General features: G+C 37.4%; 3 protein-coding genes across 3 annotated transcripts; 1 reads left to right on the top strand and 2 right to left on the bottom strand.

Moving 5' to 3' along the window:
* Positions 1 to 23: 23 nt before the first annotated feature.
* On the bottom strand, positions 24 to 3,464 carry LOC116308179 (signal recognition particle 19 kDa protein). Its single transcript, XM_031718563.2, has 5 exons — positions 3,386 to 3,464; positions 3,228 to 3,303; positions 2,622 to 2,693; positions 1,700 to 1,808; positions 24 to 314 (listed from the first exon to the last, which is right to left on the bottom strand). Exons 1-5 carry the CDS (start codon positions 3,433 to 3,435, stop codon positions 172 to 174), a joined length of 450 nt encoding a protein of 149 aa, XP_031574423.2. The 5' UTR covers positions 3,436 to 3,464; the 3' UTR covers positions 24 to 171.
* A 2,369-nt stretch (positions 3,465 to 5,833) lies between these two features.
* On the top strand, positions 5,834 to 10,750 carry LOC116308177 (potassium voltage-gated channel protein Shal-like). The gene is made up of 2 exons (XM_031718560.2): positions 5,834 to 7,188; positions 9,255 to 10,750. Exons 1-2 carry the CDS (start codon positions 6,080 to 6,082, stop codon positions 9,451 to 9,453), a joined length of 1,308 nt encoding a protein of 435 aa, XP_031574420.2. The 5' UTR covers positions 5,834 to 6,079; the 3' UTR covers positions 9,454 to 10,750.
* Positions 10,751 to 11,379: 629 nt separating this feature from the next.
* LOC116308176 (kelch-like protein 20) lies at positions 11,380 to 21,851 on the bottom strand. Its single transcript, XM_031718559.2, has 10 exons — positions 21,699 to 21,851; positions 19,166 to 19,424; positions 18,364 to 18,582; positions 16,986 to 17,212; positions 16,408 to 16,517; positions 15,138 to 15,331; positions 14,756 to 14,962; positions 14,140 to 14,371; positions 13,788 to 14,015; positions 11,380 to 13,318 (listed from the first exon to the last, which is right to left on the bottom strand). Exons 2-10 carry the CDS (start codon positions 19,419 to 19,421, stop codon positions 13,150 to 13,152), a joined length of 1,842 nt encoding a protein of 613 aa, XP_031574419.1. The 5' UTR covers positions 19,422 to 19,424; positions 21,699 to 21,851; the 3' UTR covers positions 11,380 to 13,149.
* Positions 21,852 to 21,948: the final 97 nt, after the last annotated feature.

The following is a 21,948-nucleotide window of genomic DNA, read 5'->3' on the forward strand; positions in this document are numbered from 1 at the left end:
AAGAAATGAAGAACTCATTCAACTTTTTTGTCTTGACAGGGATTTATTTTCTTTGTCCACACAAAACAGCTATGACCTTAAAAGTAAAAGCATAATTTGTGTTTCACAGTGTTGCATGTATTACTACTGTACATGACATAACTCTGGTGTTTTAAATAAATTATTTTATTATTATTTGGCTTTAGCTTTTTTGCCTTTCTTTTTCTTGGCAGCAGCTGATTGTTGTTGACTGTTACCATCAGATTGTCCTGATTTAGTCTGTCTTGATTTTAGTTTGGGGATCATTTCACCAAGAAATAGCAAAAGAGCTTTTCCTGTTAAAATTTAAAAAAAAAATGTTAGAATGCAAAAAATTAATCTGTGAAACACTAATTACTGAATAACTGCACAAAAATAGTGCTAATTAAACAATAGAAAACAATGGAACTTGCATGAAATTGTTCTATTTAGTATTACTAAAATTTCACGGTTATATTGTTTGCACTCTAGTGCATGTTTAAAAAAAAACTAAAAAGAAAACTCTTTATAAAATTGGATATTAACTATATTTTGTTTTACTAAGGCCTAGGGCAAACGTTGAACTTTCCATGCACCGAACTCATTAAAAACAATGGATATCAGGTGATAATGAGGCGGCATTCACTGATGTAATTAAGTTCAGTGCAGGGAAAGTTCGATGTTTGCCCTTGGCCTAAGACATGAATGTGCACAGCATGAAAGTGGTGCAGAAGGGTCACAATATTTGGCTCTGCTTCTTATACAAATCCTTTTAAATTGAAAATTGTTAACCTGAAAGTTCAGGTATTTATGCTAGAGCACTGTGACTAAAAGTTTGCTCCATTACTAAATGCCATTTCAAACGTTCCTTGTCTATGCTCCAGAAAAAAGTTCAAACACATATTCCTTGTTTTGCAAAGGGTCTTAACTGTCCATCATACACTCAATTGTAAAATTGATTAAAAACAGAAGCTGAGACCAAAATGGTAGATGGGAACTATGTTAATTAGATGCAGCTAGTGAAACAACTTGTGGAAAGCATGGAGGCTAACATTTGATATCAACTGTGAAAAACCAACTAACTTAGAAATACCAAAAGCACGCCATTTATATGCAATACATTACTGCACTAGGCAATGATGTGCACAATTTGGTTTTGATTCAAATACATTTGCCTTTGAGAATTTTAAGAAAAATTGCATTTTTTGTCACAGCTCACAAAAAGTAATTACTTTTCTATGGTGAAAGTTTGAGGGGAAACTATTTTTTGTCCCGAAATGCAGTGGGCTGCTTTTACAGAGACTGCCTCTAAAAACTCCATAAGTTTCAAAAGCTGCGATGGCTACCAGTTTGGCAACTGAAAAGTCAAATAAATGTCACAAGAAAAATCTTTCTGAACCTACCTACTTGCTATGGAATGAAAAAAAGGATGGGAAAAAAGAATGGAAAGAATGGAAAAAAATTTGGGGTATTAGAGGACTTATACTAAATTTGCAGGAATTTTGCTCTGCCAGATCTTGAAGCAAATGCAGGCAAACAATGTAAACATTAAATATAGGTACAGTGCATGCAGTGCATTGTGGTTGCAGTGACTAGTTGGATTCTTAAACTAGCAATTTGCTAGCTCCCAACTCCTATATAATGCAAGCAAAATTAACTTACAAATTAGCTAGCTTTTGATATGCAAAGAAAAAATACTTACTGTTCTGAAATTTTTCATTTATTGGTAGATTTTGTGAGTTCTTAAGTTGGACTCTGACCCTTCCTTTACATAAAGCATCTTTTGAATTATCTCTGGGATACATCTTGTCCTAAATATAAACCAAATTCGTTATCATTAGTAATGTCATTAGTAACATTATAAACAAAACTACAAGTATTGACTGATTCAATCAGTCACCAATGGTAGCTGTGAGTTTCTGATATTTTAATTAACAAATAAAAAAGCTTTTTCTGTGCTCCGTTCAGTAATAAAGCATGCAGGAAGTAAAGCATGAAAGAAGGTGAGTGCTTCTCTTACTTCTTGAGTGCTTACGGCACTTCCTAAGTGCTTTATTACTGAAAGGGCACAGTGAAAAGGTGTTTTATTCATTTTATAATATAGTTATTAATTCTATTTTGGTATTGAATTTATTTACGCAAAAAAAAAAGCAATGTGTCACTAATAAAGCAAAGTTTTCTACCACTCAGTGCATTAGTACTATCCTAACTATGTAATAAAACTTCTAAGTAGTATGCTAGATTGGGTGGCATGATGACCAGTCATTCACAAACTGCCTATGTTGCAATAATGAAATGTTCTTTTGTTGCTTGTCAGAATAGTACCTCTAACAGTGCCTCACTGTCAGTAAATTATTCATTCTAGAGCAGTCCGTCTGATGATGATGGATGACATAAAAACAATCACTTTACTTTGCACTTAATGTGTAGTTCCAGCAATCATCCACACCCACCTCACAGAGGAATTTGGAATTTCTGAAGAGTAGGGGGGTCAGAAAAAGAACAAAAATTACAGAGTTTGTATGGAAGAAAATTGGAATTTCCGGGGGGTAGGGGGGTGTCTACACAATTAATAGTGTAAATTTTGATGTATTGTTCAAAACATTCTGCAGAAGAAAACGAACCTCAACTCCAACTTCCAGACCTTGACTTTGGCAGACATCACGAATCTCATAGACAGTTGGATTATCTACAGACTGAAAGAGAACATTGTATGGAGATTATATCAATAATCCATTTTACAGTTTCGTTCAGTGACCACGAATAATAGTTGTAAGTCGAGGCTGGAGTTTCTGCGCATAGCAAAACTATGCTTTTTATCATGCGCAGCAACTCCAACCTCGGCTTGGAACTATTATTCATGGTCATTGAACGAAACTGTAAAATGGAGTACTGGTTACTTCAAGCCAGTGACTGAAAAAGGATATTTAAACCTTCCCTTACTTTAACCCAACCCAGCTGGTATAATTGATTTATTTCTTTAAGCTTTCTACTCTGTGTGCGGTTCCTATGCACAACCACTTTCAATCTCCCCTGTGGGGGAAAATGCATGGATGTGGAGACAGCATCAGTTATGTTGTTCTTATTAACTCATGTTCTGGGAATATTTTTGCATTATCTTTAACGATCCTTTTAAGGCCAGCTAAAGTGAAAAAGAGACCAATATGTCAAACTTCAGCGAAGCTTTTTGAACTTTGAACTAAGTATCAATAAAGTATTCATAAGCTCACCTTGACTTTAGGTACACGTCGGCCTTGCACTACTGTCTTCCTACCGTTTAAATACGCTGGATATATAACTATCCACCTAAAAAATGCCACATATAAGACTTAATTATTGTCCTTGACAGTATCAAATCTATTTTAAGTAAAAGCTGAGAGATCTTTACCTGTCTTTCGCCGAAGGATCGCTACTCAAGTAAGGGTTCAAATCCGCCATTTTGATTTTCTTTCCTTTGTACGGTGGCATACCGCTGACCTAGCAATGTGTAAAGGAGCCTCCACAGGGAGTCCAAGCGCTGTTTCTGCGCCTGGTTTCATGTTGTGGGTTTTTTTTGGGTTTTTTTGGGCGGGTTTTTTTTTTTCGTTTTTTTTTTTTCCTTCTGTCTTTTGACAATCTAACACTTTAGAATGCTCAAATCCATTCACCTACGGAAAGTATTTTAGGCCCAATCCATACAGTTTTGTATGTTTATTCAAAACTAAAAACTCTGGTGATACCCAAAGCTATTTGAATATTTCACACATACTATGCAGAGGCGGATCTACGGGGAGGAGGGGGTGGGGGTGTACGGGACACATGCCCCTTTTACTTTGTGGATTCAAGGACATATGATAAGCACAAACGTAGCTCAAATTTATGCGACTAAAATTTAGAATTTTATTTGGTTGAATTTATATTCTACAGTGACAAAGTGCGTGAACTCCTGGATAATTATTCTTTTCATCCTCATTTCTCTAGGGATCTCTTGTACCTCCCTTACATGTCCCCTTGCCCATACTTAATATAGACTAATTATCTTTCAATTCTCATATTCTATGCATTTGCACAGTTGTACATGAATAAGGTGTTCTTACACGAGAGTGTTGTGAGCTTCTCGTGAGCACAATACACAGCAACAAACCTGGTCGAACCTTTCTTTGGCAATTTTTGCAAAATTTACTTTTCAAAAAACGTCTTATGGCATGGATGAATATTACTACATACCTCTATGGCAAACATATATGATTTCTGTCCTCTTTCCATGGTTTCTGCTCTTTCTTCCAATTTCTGTTATTTGTCTGTCCTCTTTCTTTCTTTCTTTTTTGTTTTTTGCTTTGTTTTTTTTTAAAGGTCGTGGTCTTTGTCCAAGATTTCTCTCTATGTTGCTACACTTCATTCAGCGTGTCTATGCCTTGAAAAAACTACACCCTCATGTATGCTGTCAACTGTCTTAATTTCTAAATAAAATAACCGATTTATATTCACACTCACAGTATAATGCAAAAGGAGATATAAAAATTTAACCCTATCGAGAGTAGCTCCAAAGAGCGAGCAGACCGTTACGTTTTCTCAACTGAGGTTGCGTGCGCATCCTACTTGACGGGCCACAAAATTGAAAAACGCAAATTTAGTAAAATTGATAATAATCGATTTTATGAATTCTTATCGAAAAAATTTTCAAAGCAATGCATGATAATAGTCATCATAAAGCTCGTGTTTTGGTATCTTGGCCCGTCAAGTTCTTTAAATTTGGATGCGCACGCAACCTGAGAAAACGGTCTATTGGAATTCAGAAGTTAATTTTTGCGAATGAAGAAAAACCGGAGAACCCTGAGAAAAACCAACGAAGCACGGGAGAGAACCAATAGACAAAATAAGCAAAACAATCTATTTACATATGGCACTGAGCCCAGGAATCGAATCGTCTGTATTGGTGAGAGGCGACGCATTAGATCTAGCGTTCAGTGAGATCTAAAATATTGACTAAGTTTAGTAGTGAAACCGCATTAAGGTTTCAAGTGCGTTCTTTGAATCTATCATTCACCTCTCAGACTGGTAACCGATGATGAATATTTCATCATGGTAGCCGAATCACTTGAATATCGTGTAAAATGTCCCGCTTCGCGCCTTATCGTACCACTAAATGGCTTGCGTGGCTTGCCGGAATGGACTTTTCAATTAATACTCATGTGTTATTCGTAATAATTGTCCTCAATTGATAATTGTCAGAAAAAGATTACACATTTATGCCATTTCTAGCTGAGATGTAGGATTATTCTTGAGGATTAAACATAACGTTCATTGGTTAGCTAGATTAATCGTGGGATTCAAAACTACAGAAAACATTGCAGATCATCTGGAACCGTCGGGGATATATGCTCTATATAAAAGATTATTCACCGTGTTTTGGATTCCCCCTTACGCTAATTTACGGGTAAAACATAAGGAATGCGAAAACAAAAACATACGTTTTATCAATACACGCGGCGAAGTATGACTAGAGATCTATTTACGTGTAAAACCTTTGTTGCGGGCGAGATTCATAGATGAATGGGAATTTATTTGAAAACTGCTCCACCAACTGTGAGAGTGATGCATAACAATTGAAGTCCTGATTAGCAAAAACACCCTTCAATGCAAACTATTCTCATTGGCTGCTGCAAGTAAGAAAAGGGTGGACGGATCTTTGTATTAAAGAAAGGGAAACATGCATTGTTATCTCAATAAGTTGCACAATTAATACTGGTACCCGTATCACATTGTCAAGGTCTGTCTGTAATGACTTGTATTCATAGATTTTAGTTCTAGTGGAGATTTAGCAGTAGTTTATTAACAAACTTTTTTTTGCGTCGACACGTACGATAGGGAATGTCAAAATATCCCTTTCAATAGGCTAACAAGCAGTTTACCCCCATTGGCTCATTGTTAAATCTTTCCGAACTCTTCATTAATTATTGATCAAGTCAATTACTCAGAACGCGCATATCTGAACATTTGTGCGGTCGTCTTGCAAAACTTATAAGATATACTGAAAGAAGTTCAAGAACCGCAATGGTTCTTGACACAAGTGGATAACTACAATAGATAATTCTTTATAACCATGGAACGACACCGATCTGTTAATAATCTTGACTGTTGGCTCCCAGCTGCACGCGCTGGACTGGTAGCAATGACACCTTTAATGAACAAACAGTTTTCAGGCGCTATTCGTCAACCGCTCTTAAACCAAAATGATCGCAGAATCATTATCAACGTCAGCGGAAGAAAGTTTGAAACTTGGGAAAAAACACTGCAGAAATATCCCCAAACACTTTTGGGAAGTTTAGACCTGGATTCGTTCTACGACAAGGAAAAGAAAGAATATTTCTTCGATCGAGATCCCATTTTCTTTCGGCATGTTCTAAACTTTTACCGGAAGGGAAAATTGCATTTTTCCCTGGACGAATGTGGCATTTCTTACAAGGACGAACTAAAATTCTTTCGTATATCTCAGGATAGAATGGAATTATGTTGCTTTGAAGAAATGGACGAAGCAAGTCGAAGGGGCGTACCGAAAGAGCCAGAAAAGACTGGAGTAGCGAAATGTCAGTGCAAGCCTGCAAAACGATCGCCAAAGGAACTTATCTGGGACTTGTTTGAAAACCCTCACAGCACTTTACTAGGCAAGACTATTAACATTACAGTTGGAATTGCTATAGTAGTAAGTATAATGACAACAGTCGTCGAAACAGTTCCTTGTGGAAATAACCTAACCTGCGGCCAAACATACAAACGCACCTTTTTCAATATCGATGCAACATGCGTGTTTATCTTTACGCTGGAGTACTTGGTACGTCTTTTCGTAGCACCAGAAAAGATGAAATTTATCAAGAATTTTCATAACATAATCGATGTAGCATCAATTCTGCCTTTTTATTTGAGACTCTTTCTCCAGTCATCAGGTGGAAAATCAGAACAATTAGTGGTCTTAAGAGTTTTACGAGTTCTTCGAGTGGTGAAAATGGCTCGGCACTCAAAGCGCTTGCAAACTCTTGGCGGATCAATCAAAAACTCTTCTTCAGAATTAGGTTTTATATTGTTTTCCTTTTCATTGGGAGTCATTATTTTTGCGACAGTAATTTATTACTGCGAGAAAGACGAACCGAAGACGACGTTTCTTAGCATACCTGATAGCATGTGGTATGCTATTGTCACCATGACTACGCTGGGGTAAGTACTGATTAAGCCATCAAGTTCTATTCAAGCTAAATTTAGCTTTCCTGCATCACTTCGGCCCTTCCCTGTACTATAGTACATATGATACCCAGTAGACGAGACCGTACGCGACGTCCAATCAGGACTGAATAGAATTTACCGGGTTGCATGTTTAAAAAGAGTTACACAGTAGAACCTCCCCACGCCGACACCTCTATATTACGGACATATCCGAACACGGATACTCTTTTTGGTTATTTAAGATTCTTTGTTCGTATCCTGGCATAGGGGATTACAATGTATCAAGAGTACAGAATATTGAATTCTCAAACACTGAAATTTCATTAAACGTTTTCGGTTTTCTGATTCATTTTAAATTTATTAGTCTCACTAGCTTCAAACAAAACGATGGAAATGACTAGAAACGATGTATAATTTAATAAACCCGTGGGTCTTACGGAATTTGCGAGTACGTTAAATTTTTCATTTGCAGCAGTAAATCGTTTTCAGAGTATCATGAAAATTCAAGACTTGGCCTTACTAGCTTGACAAGAACAGGCCATTATTATAGTGTTTTAAATCATGAAATATCAAAGATACAAAATTCCACATCTATCGACCTAGATATTTATATTGCATGACCCAGGAAGTAATAACAGTAATTGAAGGATTTTGGTCCTTTTTGACAAGATTAGTTATGATTAGTGTATCCACATCTTCATAGTTAATAGATATCGTGATATCATGAACCCACTAATTACAGTCACTGATGAATTCAATTAATATGCTGCTTCGTGTTGTGCTTGTCATCATTTTAATCTTGCATGACTGCAAAAACACAACAGGCCTATATTTAACAGAAAAATTTAAAAAGATACCATGAAATTCAACCAATTAATCTTAAGCTCATTTCACTTGTTTTGGTAGATACTCTATGGAACACATGCATTAGTGCATTGTCCATAGCCTTCTTAGTTTAATTCGAGCATTTTAGCTGTTTTTGCGTTAATTGTTGCCGTTCTCATTTAGTTCGCGGTCACCAGGCAGTGTTAGAAAAATAGTCTAGCAGTCCTGCTGCGAGCCTGAAGCTAGATTCAATTCAGTAGTTTCAAGTATATACACATCACGAGAACTAAAAGAGGAAAATAAGTAAAGAAGGTTCCTTATAAGTTAAATAAGTTGCAAGAAAGAAAATGCAAAAATAAGATTCCCAATGCTCGAGTAGCTTATAGTCCCTTCTCCATTTACGGTTCGTCGGCCGGTAAACGTGTGGAAGCAAATACTACTTCGAATCTAGATGAGTTTCACTTACTCCCTTGCATCTAAATCATTTATATCCGCTAGATGCACTGTGGCCAAAACAACGAAAAACTCTTTCGTTTTGACAACCAGATAGTTAAGATTGGAAAAGGCAAGTTCCGTGATAAACCGACTTATTTGTTCTCACACCCCATTCACTATTCATAAAAGAGGATTGATTTATATAAAGGTTGATAAAGCCTGTCGTTTTTGCTAAAAAGATAATAAACAATCTAGGTTTTTATGTTTTTACGCGCGTGTAAGTAAGAAAACACATTTTCTCTCTCATAACACGACAACGTACTCAAAGCCCGAAAATATTTTAAATTTAGCACGTTTAGATTTGCAAAAGGAGGTATAAATATTCGAATCGATGGTTCCGACGACTCCCATTAGTTAACTTTGCTTTCAAAAGCCAATCATGAAAAAGTAATGAGCCTTTGAACCAACTGAAGCGACCATACACGTCACTTGCATGGATGTTTAAACCCCATAAAGTCCCCTTCATTAGTATTCTTTAATGAGGACGACTTTATCAGAGATAATTGTACATCCATTGCCAAGTGGATAAAGACGTAGGAGCCTCATTAAGTATTAGTGAAGAATAAACGTCCCTGGGAAAGACTGCCAATAAAATAAGCACTTATATCTACCCATGCACAACGATTCTCAGTCAGTGGGATTTTTTTTTGCAAAGCATGGATCATCCTTCATCCTATGAAGGAGGTGCATGTTGAATTATACTACTAGTATGTTAATCTGCTTCTATGTTGTATCCTTAGTTACGGTGACATGACCCCTGAAACCACCATGGGACAGCTGATGGGCAGTATATGCTGTGTTGTTGGAACTCTGGTTATTGCACTGCCTGTTCCCATCTTAGAAATGAAAATGAAGCTTATTGGGCAGAACAATAATCCCGAAGATGAAGATGAAGACGGTGAAGGTCCAGACAACGAGCATGTATGTAATTCAGCCTAACAGATCAACAAAATGAACTTGTGGAATTAAGTCATGGATGCTCGATACCTTCAAGAATGTCTTATAAATAGTTAATACTATTATCAAACTACATGATGGTCGAGTGGGATTAAACCAATCAAGTAAACATTTTCTCATCTTGATAAAACATTGAATAGATACGTTTATAGACCTTTTGGTTTAAGAATGGTTAGTGTCCAGAAACATGCGGCACAATTTACCGTCCCTAAAGCCGGTTTCGACTCAGCTAGCATTCGTGAGAAAACTGTTTTTGTAAATCATTCTGAAATTAATTTCACCATGTATCCCCAGGCACTGACCCATAGCATCAAACTCAGTTGAAGTGACTGTTGTATTTAATCCGCGCCCATTATATTTCATAGAACAGACATCACCGCATATCTCAGCGTGAGAAACTTGCGGTACAGGCGAACCGTGACCGTACCACGCACAACCCATCTTTTTGTTTACGGCATCAAATGCAGAGTTATGCATTCCCTAGGACCTCACATCTATCACCCCTACCGAAGCTACCGCGCACCTTACCGTGGGTAGAAAACGAATACACTTTGAACGGTGCTGGATGTGTTTTCCACGATTAGCTTATCTAAACCCTTTCTAGCTGACTAAGTTAATCAATATATACAAGTCTGATATTTTCGCTATAGCAAAACTATTTCCATACACAACATTGCACTCAAGCCATTACGGGTTTGAGCTGGCAAACTGGATCGAGTTGCCAATGCATTGTATTGTGGTATTGCTTTAAGGGACATTTTTCCAACTGGACCCAGTTTAATTCCCCCAAACGCAGACTGGCTATTTTAGTACTAAATACCAATGGGGAAATAATAGAACATTGAACTAGAGTGGTTTTCAAAAACCCGTGAAACAAAGTGTAATAGCTAAGGTTTAATAAATTGTAATACACCAAAAACACAAAAGAAAATCAAAAGAAAATGTGGACAATAAAGTGTATTAAAGTGTAATACGCTAAAGTGTATTTCACGGGTTTTTGAAAACCACTCTATTTTGTAATATTTAACGGTATATAAACTTAGTACTCTTTCACAGAGTTAAAAGTGCAAGCACTCTAACAATACATTACTCCTAGCTCCACTAAAAAGATAAACTGAAGATTATATCTACTTATTTTTCACATGGCTAAGTTGGCATTGGTTTTGGTTTTCAGGGGTGTGGGTGTCTCTAATTCGAGATAATTCGCTGATGGGAACCTAATTCACACGCTTAGTGTACTTGGTGATACAGTCACCAAATAAACCAAGGAAGAGTTTCAGTACATTTGTACACTTCTCTAATCTCATAAACAGTAAATGTGCAGTGGCCGATCCGGGAAGGGGGAGTCCCTAGTTGCATCTCCAACCGCCCACAAGTCTTGGTTTTTGTCTTCTTCTATAGTTTTACTTTTCGTTTTCGAGGGCCATAAGTTCAATAACCGAGAGCAAGAGAATATTAAGCTTATATTTCAGTCCTAACGCTTTTCGCCTTCGACTTTTTTTGAAATAGGTGTATATCTCAAAAACCTCCTCATCACGATCAGAAATAACGCCCTATCATCGCATGCGAGAAACAGACGTGACACACCCGTGTGAATGACGTCAGAATTTTCAAAAGCCTCCGTTTTCGAATGTCTCCACTCAGGAAGTATAGTCTTCTTTGCAGGCGTCCTTAGTGTCGGTCCCCAAACTCCCGACACAAAAACGGCTGCAAAGAAAGACTACACAGGAAGGCGTTTTCAAATGCACGAGTTTTCAATCGATTATTGTGGGCCCAAAGCCAAGACGCATTGGAAAGCATGTGCTTTTCAAACAAATCTAGTGCATGCGGCCGGACGGGTCCTCAGTTTCAGCAGGGTACGTAGGGAGGGTAAAGCCTACGCGTCAACACTATGTCATTAACAACAACAACAATAGTATCTTTTATTTACAATGTTTACGTGTTAAATCATTGACAAAATATAACCCATTGACCATCAGTATGTATGTACTTACAAAATACAAGTGGTCAATACCGAGTAAATGTTTCTTTGAGGAATTCTTTACTAACACTTGTAATTGGGACAAAATCACGGTTTTTCTTATTTTGAGTGGTTTTCATTAACCCGTGAAATACGTTGACCGTAATTCCATTGTGTTCTTTTGTTGTCATTTCACTGTTACACACTAACTATACTAATTTACACTTATTGACTGAGATTGAGGGAAACAGTGTGTTTTGTGGTCCCGAGACGGCGATCGAGGAACCACAAAACACACTTGTGTCCCGAGTTTCCAGGTAATATGTGTTTTATTATATACAAACTGTCAAAGAACACGAAGCAATTACTTAATTTTTGAACACCACACCCAGAGTTCTTAGTTGTCCAACTTTTAAATATTAACGATATATTAAATCATGTTGTAAAATCAGCAAGTACAATTGCCCTATTTCACTATGGCGTCACATCAACGCAAAGGATCATGGTCGTCGGAGGGGGTCAAATCAACGCAAATTCACCGAAAATTGTTCTAAAACCCGTATCAATCCACAAAGAGAAGTAGAATAGCCAGCAAACGCTCAGAATATTTTTTAGTACATATTAACACATATTATATCTGAAAACCAGGCCATTTTAGATTAAACTGTTTCGCTAGGAGAAAATATTGTTGAATTTTCTATTGGATTTGGCGATTCTATCCCCCACATAAACAAGCAGTGACGTCATTGTGAAATAGGGCAATTTTAGAGTGTTTTCGTTTTAATAAACTGTACATTTTAGCATATAAAGACTGAGAATGTGACGACAGCAGCCGATAACAAACCCTTGTTCACTACAAACGTACGTGTCTTCTACGACAGCACTTCGAGTACCGGAGTTTTATTCTCGCCGAAAGTGAAGGATACGGTTATTTGAAAATTAAATAAAAACTACAAAAACTTCATAACATTCTGTTAACCCATGAAGAGTTTCGTTTTGGCCCTTTTTTTGCAATTAAATTATCAATTTGTGGTATATCACATAGATAGCAATACAGTAAAAACCCGCGTACAAGAACCTAAAATTTAAGAACCTGTTAGGCTAAAACCCTAAAACAGGTTCTTATTTTTTAAAAAGAAAAAAAATTTAGAATCTTTTCAAAAATATATTTATAACACAGTCTGTACACAATAATGTTATAAACACTATAACTTTACATGGTTACTGTAAAGAACATGTCCTCATTGAATAAAAAAATCCAACTTAAAATGAAACTTTATTTTATTTCTTGACCAAAAGTTAAGAACCTAATTAAGAACCTAGTTAGCCTAATTTAACACTAAATACCATTTATATAAGAACCTGTTTAGGCTAACTTGAAAAAACCTAGGTTCTTATACGCGGGTTTTTACTATAGTTGTTTTCCATCGCTCATGGTACAATTCCAATAAAGCTCATCGTATTTTTGCCACCCAACGCCGCCGAAGATACTCATATACGACGTCAGAACATTGTCTGAACAGTCACTCAGTTAAAGGTTTCTTCCCCCTCCCCGTCCCCATGAATTCAATCAATGAATTCAAAGGGTAAGGGCTGCATGATCGTAGCTTTCTTTATCCCGCTATGCTCATGCAATCAATTTGATGTTGGTCCTCACCAATCGAGTTGTGATATAACAGCCAACTGTATATTCCGTCACGTGATAAATAAGCATACTGCTAGCTCGAGTGGCTGTGGTTCGAAGAGGGTGGGCTGCTATTTCTATGTTCAAAAAGTCTTTTACTTGAGCAAGTAACTCGTTTAGAAGTGGCTACACACACAGCTACGCAGTCACGTGGTTGACTGAGGGGAGGGGCTTGATACCATTGGTTCGTTAGTGGATCATATCTAAAATAAAAACAATGACAATGTAAGTGACAGCTAACACGACATCAGTTACCCACAAGCAGCTCAATTATGTTGTGGCGGTACCTGTAAATTAGCGGCATACCGTAAAATCCCAGTTATAAGGTCCCCCCGTTAGAAGCCCATTAACACGTGATTCCAGTGTTTTCCTATTGTCATAAGAACAAAAATCCAAAACTGGGATTTTACGCTATACATTATATCGAGCTAAGTGTACTAGACAACGGTAAATCAAGGTTATCGCCATAATCATCACCATAATCATCATTATGAAGCCAATATGAGTGAGAAAAGTTGTAATTTCTTTAGCATAAATGAAGAATTTGGACACTATTAAAGTAGCAAATAATTGAAATATTGGCAGCTTCCATAGTCTATGATAAAATCACGCATTTTCTGTACCAACAGTCCCATAGTACGGTACTAGCCAATCACTTGAGACGAGACTTACCTTTCAACTGACTGTAAATACATAGTGCCATCGTATCCCCCCACGGCGTACACAAGACCATCCAAGACACCTACTCCACACCCACTGCGTGGGGTGCTCATCGAACATACATCAAGCCATTCATTCTTGGCAGGATCATAGCGCTCTACTGTATCATAGCGCTTACCATGATCGCATCCTCCGATAGCGTAAATATACCCTCCAAGCGATGCAACACCAACTTGTTTTCTGAAGGAGAATGAAGAAACAAACACGTGTAATAGAGTTCTATCACGCTTGTCAACTAGTCTTAGGAACTACACGCCGTATAACAAACAAGACAACTCCAAATATCTGGTATAGGTTAACATACCTAGCTGTATTCATAGGAGCAACAAACGACCATCTATTTGTTTCCGGGTCATATCGTTCCACTGTTTTAAGATTTGTACCATCTGATCCTCCAACTGCATAGACGTAATTGTCTAATACCACACAACCAACACCAAAACGGCACTGATTCATACGAGCTATCTCTGTCCACCGGCCTGTTTTAGAGTCATAATACTCTGCAGTGTTTAGCGGCATTGAGCCATCAAAACCACCTGAAAAGATACAATCATTGCAATAAATGACCATAGTTGGAAGTATTGAGCTAAACAAGACATTCGGTCCGGATAGGGGAAAACTGTGCCCAAAGTGTTCAATACATGTCTTCAATGTAGACCAGGGGCACCGTTTTTTCATATACAGACCGAAAGTAGGATTTTTATTTTCCCCAATATTTAACTTGTCTTGCAATTATTTTTTGTCATTTTTGCAATCTGTTATCAAAGGATATCAGACAGCGGTAAAAGAAAATACCAACTGCTCTGGAAGCCAATGAGAATGCATGATTCATAGGATATCGGTTTGGAGAAAAATAAATGTAGTTATTGTTCATGTGTTTGGTTGTAAGACTTTATCTAGAAAACTCAGTCATGACTCACCTATTGCATAAATCCTTCCATTGCCAGCAACTACCCCTACCCCATTACGACTCGTTGCCATGGGAACAGATGGCACCCATACATTAGAAAATGGGTCAAATCTTTCAACAGTGTCTAAGCGAGAAGCATCGTCACTTCCTCCACATATATACAGATACGGACCAAGAGCACCTACATCAGCACCCCATCGACATATACTCATATCACCTGAAAAAAAGAAATGACAAAAGCCAAAGAATGAGACAAGTGGCACTGTTTGCTGTAATAGACTATATATGCACACTGCTCATGGATATAGAAAGGAATTTGTTACACCCATTTGACTGCATACCTTACTCACCGAATCATCACTTACAACTACACACGTCATCAATAGCCCTACCTATTGGTTTCCATTTGCCTTCTTTAGGGTCAAATTTTTCACCACTTTTGCTTGCTTCCCTCCTACTCATTCCTCCTATGGCATACAGCACTTTATTAACAGACATTGGTCGTCTTGGTTGGACCCGTTCTTTTGCTATCTGGGATTTACGGCGTGGTAGAAGAAGGCATGTTGTTGCCTCAAAAAGGAGATCACTAGAATGGTAAATGGTATATTAGATTGAACACAATTGGAATTGACTACTGACTTGCAATCCCTGAAGGTAAGACATCTTATTGTTTTAGAATGAATGAATGGATGATGGTGGATAGAGATCATTATCATCATCATCATCATCGCCACCCTCATCATCATCATCGCCACCCTCATCATCATCATCGCCACCCTCATCATCATCATCGCCACCACCATCATCATCGCCACCACCGCCGCCACCACCACCGCCGCCACCACCACCGCCGCCACCACCACCGCCGCCACCACCACCACCACCGCCGCCGCCACCACCACCACCACCGCCGCCGCCGCCACCACCACCACCACCACCACCACCACCACCATCATTATGTTCTTTATCATCATGATCATCATCCTCATCATCATCGTCATCATCATAATGACAATAATTATCATAATCAAAGTTAGCTTCAATGGAAAATCTATGTTGAGCAAATATGAAAATTTAGTCAGACAGTACTGTCAGAAATTAGAAAGCAGTAATGCATTTATTTGGTTTTTCCAAACATATTTAATAAAAGAACGTAACAGGCTAAAGTGTCATTTTTTCTCTGAAAGCAAAAAGCCTAATGATTCACTAGCTCACAATGCAACTACACCAACTAAGGACACCCACACGAATTTCCATACAAATTGTAATTTACATGTGAATAAGAAACATATTTCATCCTCTAGTCACAAATAAAATGTTGTTATTGTTCTTATCCACATGTGATGTGGCATAAAAGCCCCATTTACACTGGCGATTTTTGCAGTGATTTTTGCTGCGATTTTTGTGGCAATTTTTGGAAATGTGAAATTTTTTGTCTCATCCTTCAAAAGAGACATTCGTCTAGGAAAATCTTGGTATCCTGAAAAAAACTTTACAAGTAAATTCTTTACCATTATTTATTATGGAGAAAATCGCAAAAAATCGCAACAAAACCGCTAGTGTAAATGGGGCTTAAGGTTTCATTATGGTGGGGAAGGTCAAACATTAAATGTTAACATCTATTTGGAAGAGGGAAATGCTGCAAATTACAAACTTTCTAACCTGCAAAGCCTATCATTTCTAATCAATTCTTCTGTAGCCACTCTGTCCATCAAAAACTCTGCAGAAAGCAGAGGGAAGCGCACATGTCTTAGAACCTCTGAGGCATATTCCTGTAAAAAAAAGCATTTCCAAATTCCCTAAATTATGAGTGTTCTTAATGTTAATAATCAGATTAATAATGGTAGAGAAAGGATGCTCTGAAACTGACTTCCAACTGATTTGAGAATAAAATGTTAACCAATTTTCAGAATCAAGAAAATTTGTAAAGCTAAGGTTTCACTTTTTCTCTTGAAATTATGGATTTCCAGGCTACCAAATGAAAAAAATAATTATGTTGCTAAGTAAATGCGAATAATAATAATACAACAGTGATTTAATTGCATTGAAGGGCATGTTTAATATTTTTCCCTGGTCAATCTTTGCAGGTTTCATGGCATTTCAATTTTGAGGTGACATGATTACTACATCATTATTTCAGATCAGTTGGAACTTTGTCTTCCAAGAAGAACTTCTGTCATATTACACTGGTGGTCTTGGCCTAGGTGGGAATGATCAGGTTATGGGGCAGCATACTTTACCTGTCTGCCTTGAATGTCATATTTGATCCATGCAACAACAGCTTCAAATACCCTCTCTTCTGAATGAACACTGAGTTCATCTTCTAACACCAACCGTGCTAGCTGTTTAGCTGACATTTCCATAAATTCTTCACCTTGTACAACTTCTACAAAATGATTTCTTGCAAATAACTCAGATGTGGTCAAAAGTTCCCTGCAAGAATGGGCATCTGCCAGTGCACAAATACCTACAAATGAGTACAAAACTAGATTGACTATGATTTATTAATACATTATATTCTCCATATATTTTCTTAAAGATAAAAGTCAATAGGATATCCTGTTTTGTCACTGTAAAGTATGAGATTGTTTGTTTGAGCGCACTGTGCTACTCAGTACCATTTACTTAAAATCACACCGAATCAGACTTTTTATTGTTTTTCACACTATTTGTCATTTTTTGCATTATTGGTCATTTCAGGGGCCGCAGAGCACCCTAAAGTGTGTGTGTGTGTTGGGGGGAGGGGGTTGGGTGGCTAGGATTGGTAAATATAAGAGACTAGTAGAGAAAAGCCCCCCCCTGCCCACCCCCTCCATGGCCCCTGTATTTCTGTTCAATTTTCAAAAAAATACCCACAATAAATCACCAAATTCAATTTCATCTTTCTTCTAAATGAAATTAACTTTCAAGAATCAATTGGTGATTTACCCGAATAAAGATAAGCTGAATCATATTTCTAATGGAATTTGTAGCAAAACTATGGCGTATTGTGGTGAGTAAAAGAATATTTTCTGAGTGAAATACATTCACTTCTTCAGCCGAGTACAGTTTCATGACCACTGGCAAGTTAGGCAATTTTTATTGGTGATCAAGTTGACAAGCAGTGTGACATGCAGAACACTGTTTATTAGCATAGAAAAACACAGAGCCTGAAACTCACTGTTTAGAATTACAGGGATAACACCTTAAGAGAGGACTTAAAGGAAATCATTCCTTTCTATGAAACATTACATTATCTTTTGGCTATTATTGCAAACTTCTACAGCAATTAGCATAGGAAGGGGGGGGGGGGGGGCGTGCTCCTCGCCCCAATAATTCTGCTTTCCACATTATAATTGAATTTATTGATTAAATTAATATGGGATTCCTGTGGATTTGACAGGAAAATGATACACTGCCCTGTAGCCCTAACCTCATTACATCCCTGTACCGCTATACTGGGCCTCTGTGCATGATACAGGCAACCCAGTGAACACCTATAGGGTGCCTTGTTTCTTCAGAGATTTTAATTTTGAGATATTCTAGGTATTTTGTTGAGCTTGTGAGACAAGGTAATGTAAGGGGAGTCGGAACTTACTATGAATTGTTATCAATCTTACAAAGAATCAAGCAACTCACCAATGCAGTTTTCTGGGCTTAGCTGTCTTTTAAGGAACTCACAACAAGCTTTTTTAACAGACTGCACTTGTAATAAGCAGGCAATATGTAAAAGATCCTGTACATTGAGTTCTGAAATCTGTATTTTGCCAGAGTAGAAAAAATCTACCATGGCCTCCATGGCAGATTCCTCTAGCTCTTGAAGTGTGACAGTACTCTGACGACTCTCTAGCAGACCACCTGACAACAAAAAAGAAAGAAAGCTTTTAATTGTGATGTCAACAAAAACCAGTTCTATAGTGATTTTTGCAACTATTTTTTCATTACAGAATTTATTACCAAAAGCTTTTGAGTTGCTTCAGTTGAAGGTTAAATCATTGAGAACATTTTTTAACTTTACTCATATAAGCAGTTTTTGTGAGCAGTTGGACCCAGTGATAGGAGTGGGAAGGTGATAGCTCTGCCCTTTCATAATCACTTGACAACGTAGTGACATTGATAGACATCTGGTACATGCTAATTGATTGGACTATAGACAGGAATCCTATAGCAGATTTCTGCATAGGTCTCTTAGGCAAGGTCCTGGATACCTCCTGAAGACACTATTGTACAATTTTTCATTTTGTCGAGCAAGAATCAGCAAGGAAAAAAGGTTTCTTATGACCTGTGTTACCACAGGTGAAACATCTTCATAGATCTATAATAATTATGGAAAGCTACAATGTTATAGATTGTGTTTCATTTCAGCCCATATCAAAGTAGTCTACTTATACAGCTTACACTGAAATATAAAATGATAAATAGGAACATGAATCCTCCATACCTGTGAACATTGCCCTAAAGTATGGACTGTTTGATGCTAAAACAACCTTGTGAGTGGTGATAGACTTATTGCCCACCATCAGCACCATGTCACAGAATTCCTCATGTTGCCTTAATAAACACAAGTTGTTGACAAAATCTCTACTATGAGCTATGTCAGTAAACAGAAAGGGGTGACCATCTGAAGACTGGCTGTCATGCCTTTGATATGGCTTGTTAGCATCTGATGGAGACGTCTGGATCAAAACTTTAGCCATTATCTGAGGCAATAAAAAAAGATCTCATCAAACTAGATACTGGTTGATCATGATGCTACCAAAAAAAGGCGACATCATTCCATGATACATAAGGAATTTTGATATATCCTTATACTAAAGTACACTATTATAACCTGTAAATAGCCAGGGTAGGTTTATAATATTACTAACATATGGTCTATAGTGTGTGTATGGCAGGGGTAAAATGAAACTTTTAGCAGAAACTTGTGTGCAACAGTTTATTTCTACAAGTTTAAGGTGACTGCCTACTTTTGGAAAACAATTTAAACTTTTTTCAAAACTTCAATTTTCTGAATTGAAATTGAACACTGATTCCAAATCTGGAAAGAAAAATTGGGTGTTCCGAGTTTGTTTCCGAGATAAACAGCATTTAATGGAAGCCTACGCGCGAGCATTTAGAGCAAAACTTGCACCACCAGAAGTGATTAGAATAAAATGAAGATTCATAAGATGATAGTCATTTGCAGACTATATGATTGCACAAATGAAGGCTAGTCAATCATTCTATAATAATACATGGATATTTTCGATCAAAAAACAAAGAGATACATTGATTTGTCATTTTGTAGTTTCGGTGCTCTTAAAAAATCTCATAAAGTCGAACAAAAATCCCTACGAAAATCTATTTTTTATGTGGTTAAATAAAATATTTCAGCAAAGTTAGACTTGAACTAAGTTGCCTGTTATCGCAAGTATCTGTCATCAAAAGGCTATAGCTTCGCGGCCATCTGATAAGCAAATTAATGTCTCACGCAATGAGATGAATGATGAACAGATGGTATCTGGGGACGAAGCTTGCATCGGGTGCTATCCAATTTCGCTAACGCCACGTGCTATCCGATTTCGCTAACGCTATGCGCTATCTCATATCGCTAACGCTAGCTTACGCAGTTTGTACGCTACACCAACGCTATTTGTTTTCCCACCCACCCTCCACTAAGGTAAGTATAGGTAAGTATTCCACTGCCAAGTCAGTGTGACGGTGCTAGGTGGGAGGTGACAGGGTTGCCATAGTTACCGCTGACCTCCGCCGAGTTCCCGAGGCTCCTCCCACCCAAGCACCAACGCCAAGCTCATCTACGTGTGATGAGTTTAATATGTGTTAGAAATGTTGATATAACCTAGATTTTCAGGAATTTTTTTAAATGAGCTATTAAAAATAGAGTGCCATGCAAAATTTGAGGGTTTTGTCCTGTTGAAGCTCAAAACGTGTATGGTTTTTCAATAAAATCTTGTAGATTTTTCAGCAGTTTTTGAGTGCGTGCACATCATGGGCTCAAATCGAACCTTCAAAAGTAGGCAGCCGCCTTAAACAAGTTCTTATCAGCTATCATCAGACTTCTAAAAAGATTTGCAACATTAACAAACGATATGAGTTCTAATTATCTTGTCTCATTAAATTACATATATCTTTAAAAAATATCGCTCACATTAATTCATTTACGAGAATCCGACAATAACATCAATTCAATGAAAATGAAATGCTTAAATAAAGACAATGAAGATCAAAGAAAATGCGCCAATTATTTTACGAATTACCCCACAAAGAAACGTGTCCCAGTGGTCTAATTACTGGGGCGTTAATGGAAGATTACTATATTTGGCCACATCGTTATTTTTTAGTCGGTAAAATCTCTTCGTAAAAGAATATACGAAAGACTAAAACTAGGAAATACGTGGTCTTGAATAAGGATGTTTAATAGTCAAAACGAATATTCTTGAAGTTAGAAGAGTTTAAACAGACTGCACATTACTGTAATTAGCTTAGTTTGTAAACATCCAGAAAGGTCCTATGTAGAAAGAAGACCACCTATGAAGTACTATTTAAAAAAACTTGCATTATTATTAAATGACTAAACAAGAAAAGGCTTTGAGATTTTGATTTTGTTACGATACGAATTGTAGTCCCATTAAACAATTCTTCTATTGAGAAAGCTTATTTTGAGTTGCCAAGCAAAAGGTACTACTAAGCTTATAAAATGGTTCGATCAGGAGCTCTAGCTATACTGCGAACTAATTCGCATGGCTTTAGTCAAAAGTGAAACAAGAAGATTTCATTTCTGAATTAAGGAATAGCCAAAGTTTTTTGACGTTAAGAGGTCGATATAAAGAACAGCAAAAACTTTAACGCCAGTAATCTGTCATTAGGTATAAAAGCGTAACAAACGAATGAAGAATTTTTGAACTTGCTGATCAATGAACCAGACTATGGTGAACCCTATATTGACTTGTGAAACTAAAAGAAACAAAACTTACCAGACTGAGTGCTCCTAATACGGTGAGAGATGTCGTTTTTCCATGGTAAAAGCAGAGAAAAAGCCGTGAAAATATTGTCCTTCTTCAGGTTGTATTTGCTCTTTCAGCTCTTCGCGGGAGGATTACTGTTCATGTGACGTCATTTATGATCACGTCCATATTAGGAAGAAACAGGAAATGATAACTGCGGTAGGAGGGATAACTGTCATAGTACTTCCGTTGTCGTCCTTTCATCGGAACCCGCACGAAA

Source organism: Actinia tenebrosa, unplaced genomic scaffold (genome assembly GCF_029948245.1).
Source record: "Actinia tenebrosa isolate PJP-AT-01 unplaced genomic scaffold, QUT_ActTen_1.0 PGA_scaffold15__27_contigs__length_11533743, whole genome shotgun sequence".
Lineage (NCBI taxonomy): Eukaryota > Metazoa > Cnidaria > Anthozoa > Actiniaria > Actiniidae > Actinia > Actinia tenebrosa.

Bases quoted from the DNA above. Each gene is read 5' to 3' on its own strand.
- LOC116308179 (XM_031718563.2), bottom strand. From the start codon at position 3,435: ATGGCGGATTTGAACCCTTACTTGAGTAGCGATCCTTCGGCGAAAGAC. The intron at 3,304-3,385 runs GTAAAGATCTCT...GGCATTTTTTAG, and splicing joins GATCCTTCGGCGAAAGACAG to GTGGATAGTTATATATCCAG. The intron at 2,694-3,227 runs GTGAGCTTATGA...GTTCTCTTTCAG, and splicing joins GACGTGTACCTAAAGTCAAG to TCTGTAGATAATCCAACTGT.
- LOC116308176 (XM_031718559.2), bottom strand. From the start codon at position 19,421: ATGGCTAAAGTTTTGATCCAGACGTCTCCATCAGATGCTAACAAGCCA. The intron at 14,963-15,137 runs GTAGGGCTATTG...TCTTTTTTTCAG, and splicing joins AGGCAAATGGAAACCAATAG to GTGATATGAGTATATGTCGA. The intron at 13,319-13,787 runs GTAAGTCTCGTC...TTTTTATTTTAG, and splicing joins TATTTACAGTCAGTTGAAAG to ATATGATCCACTAACGAACC.
- LOC116308177 (XM_031718560.2), top strand. From the start codon at position 6,080: ATGGAACGACACCGATCTGTTAATAATCTTGACTGTTGGCTCCCAGCT. The intron at 7,189-9,254 runs GTAAGTACTGAT...TTGTATCCTTAG, and splicing joins GTCACCATGACTACGCTGGG to TTACGGTGACATGACCCCTG.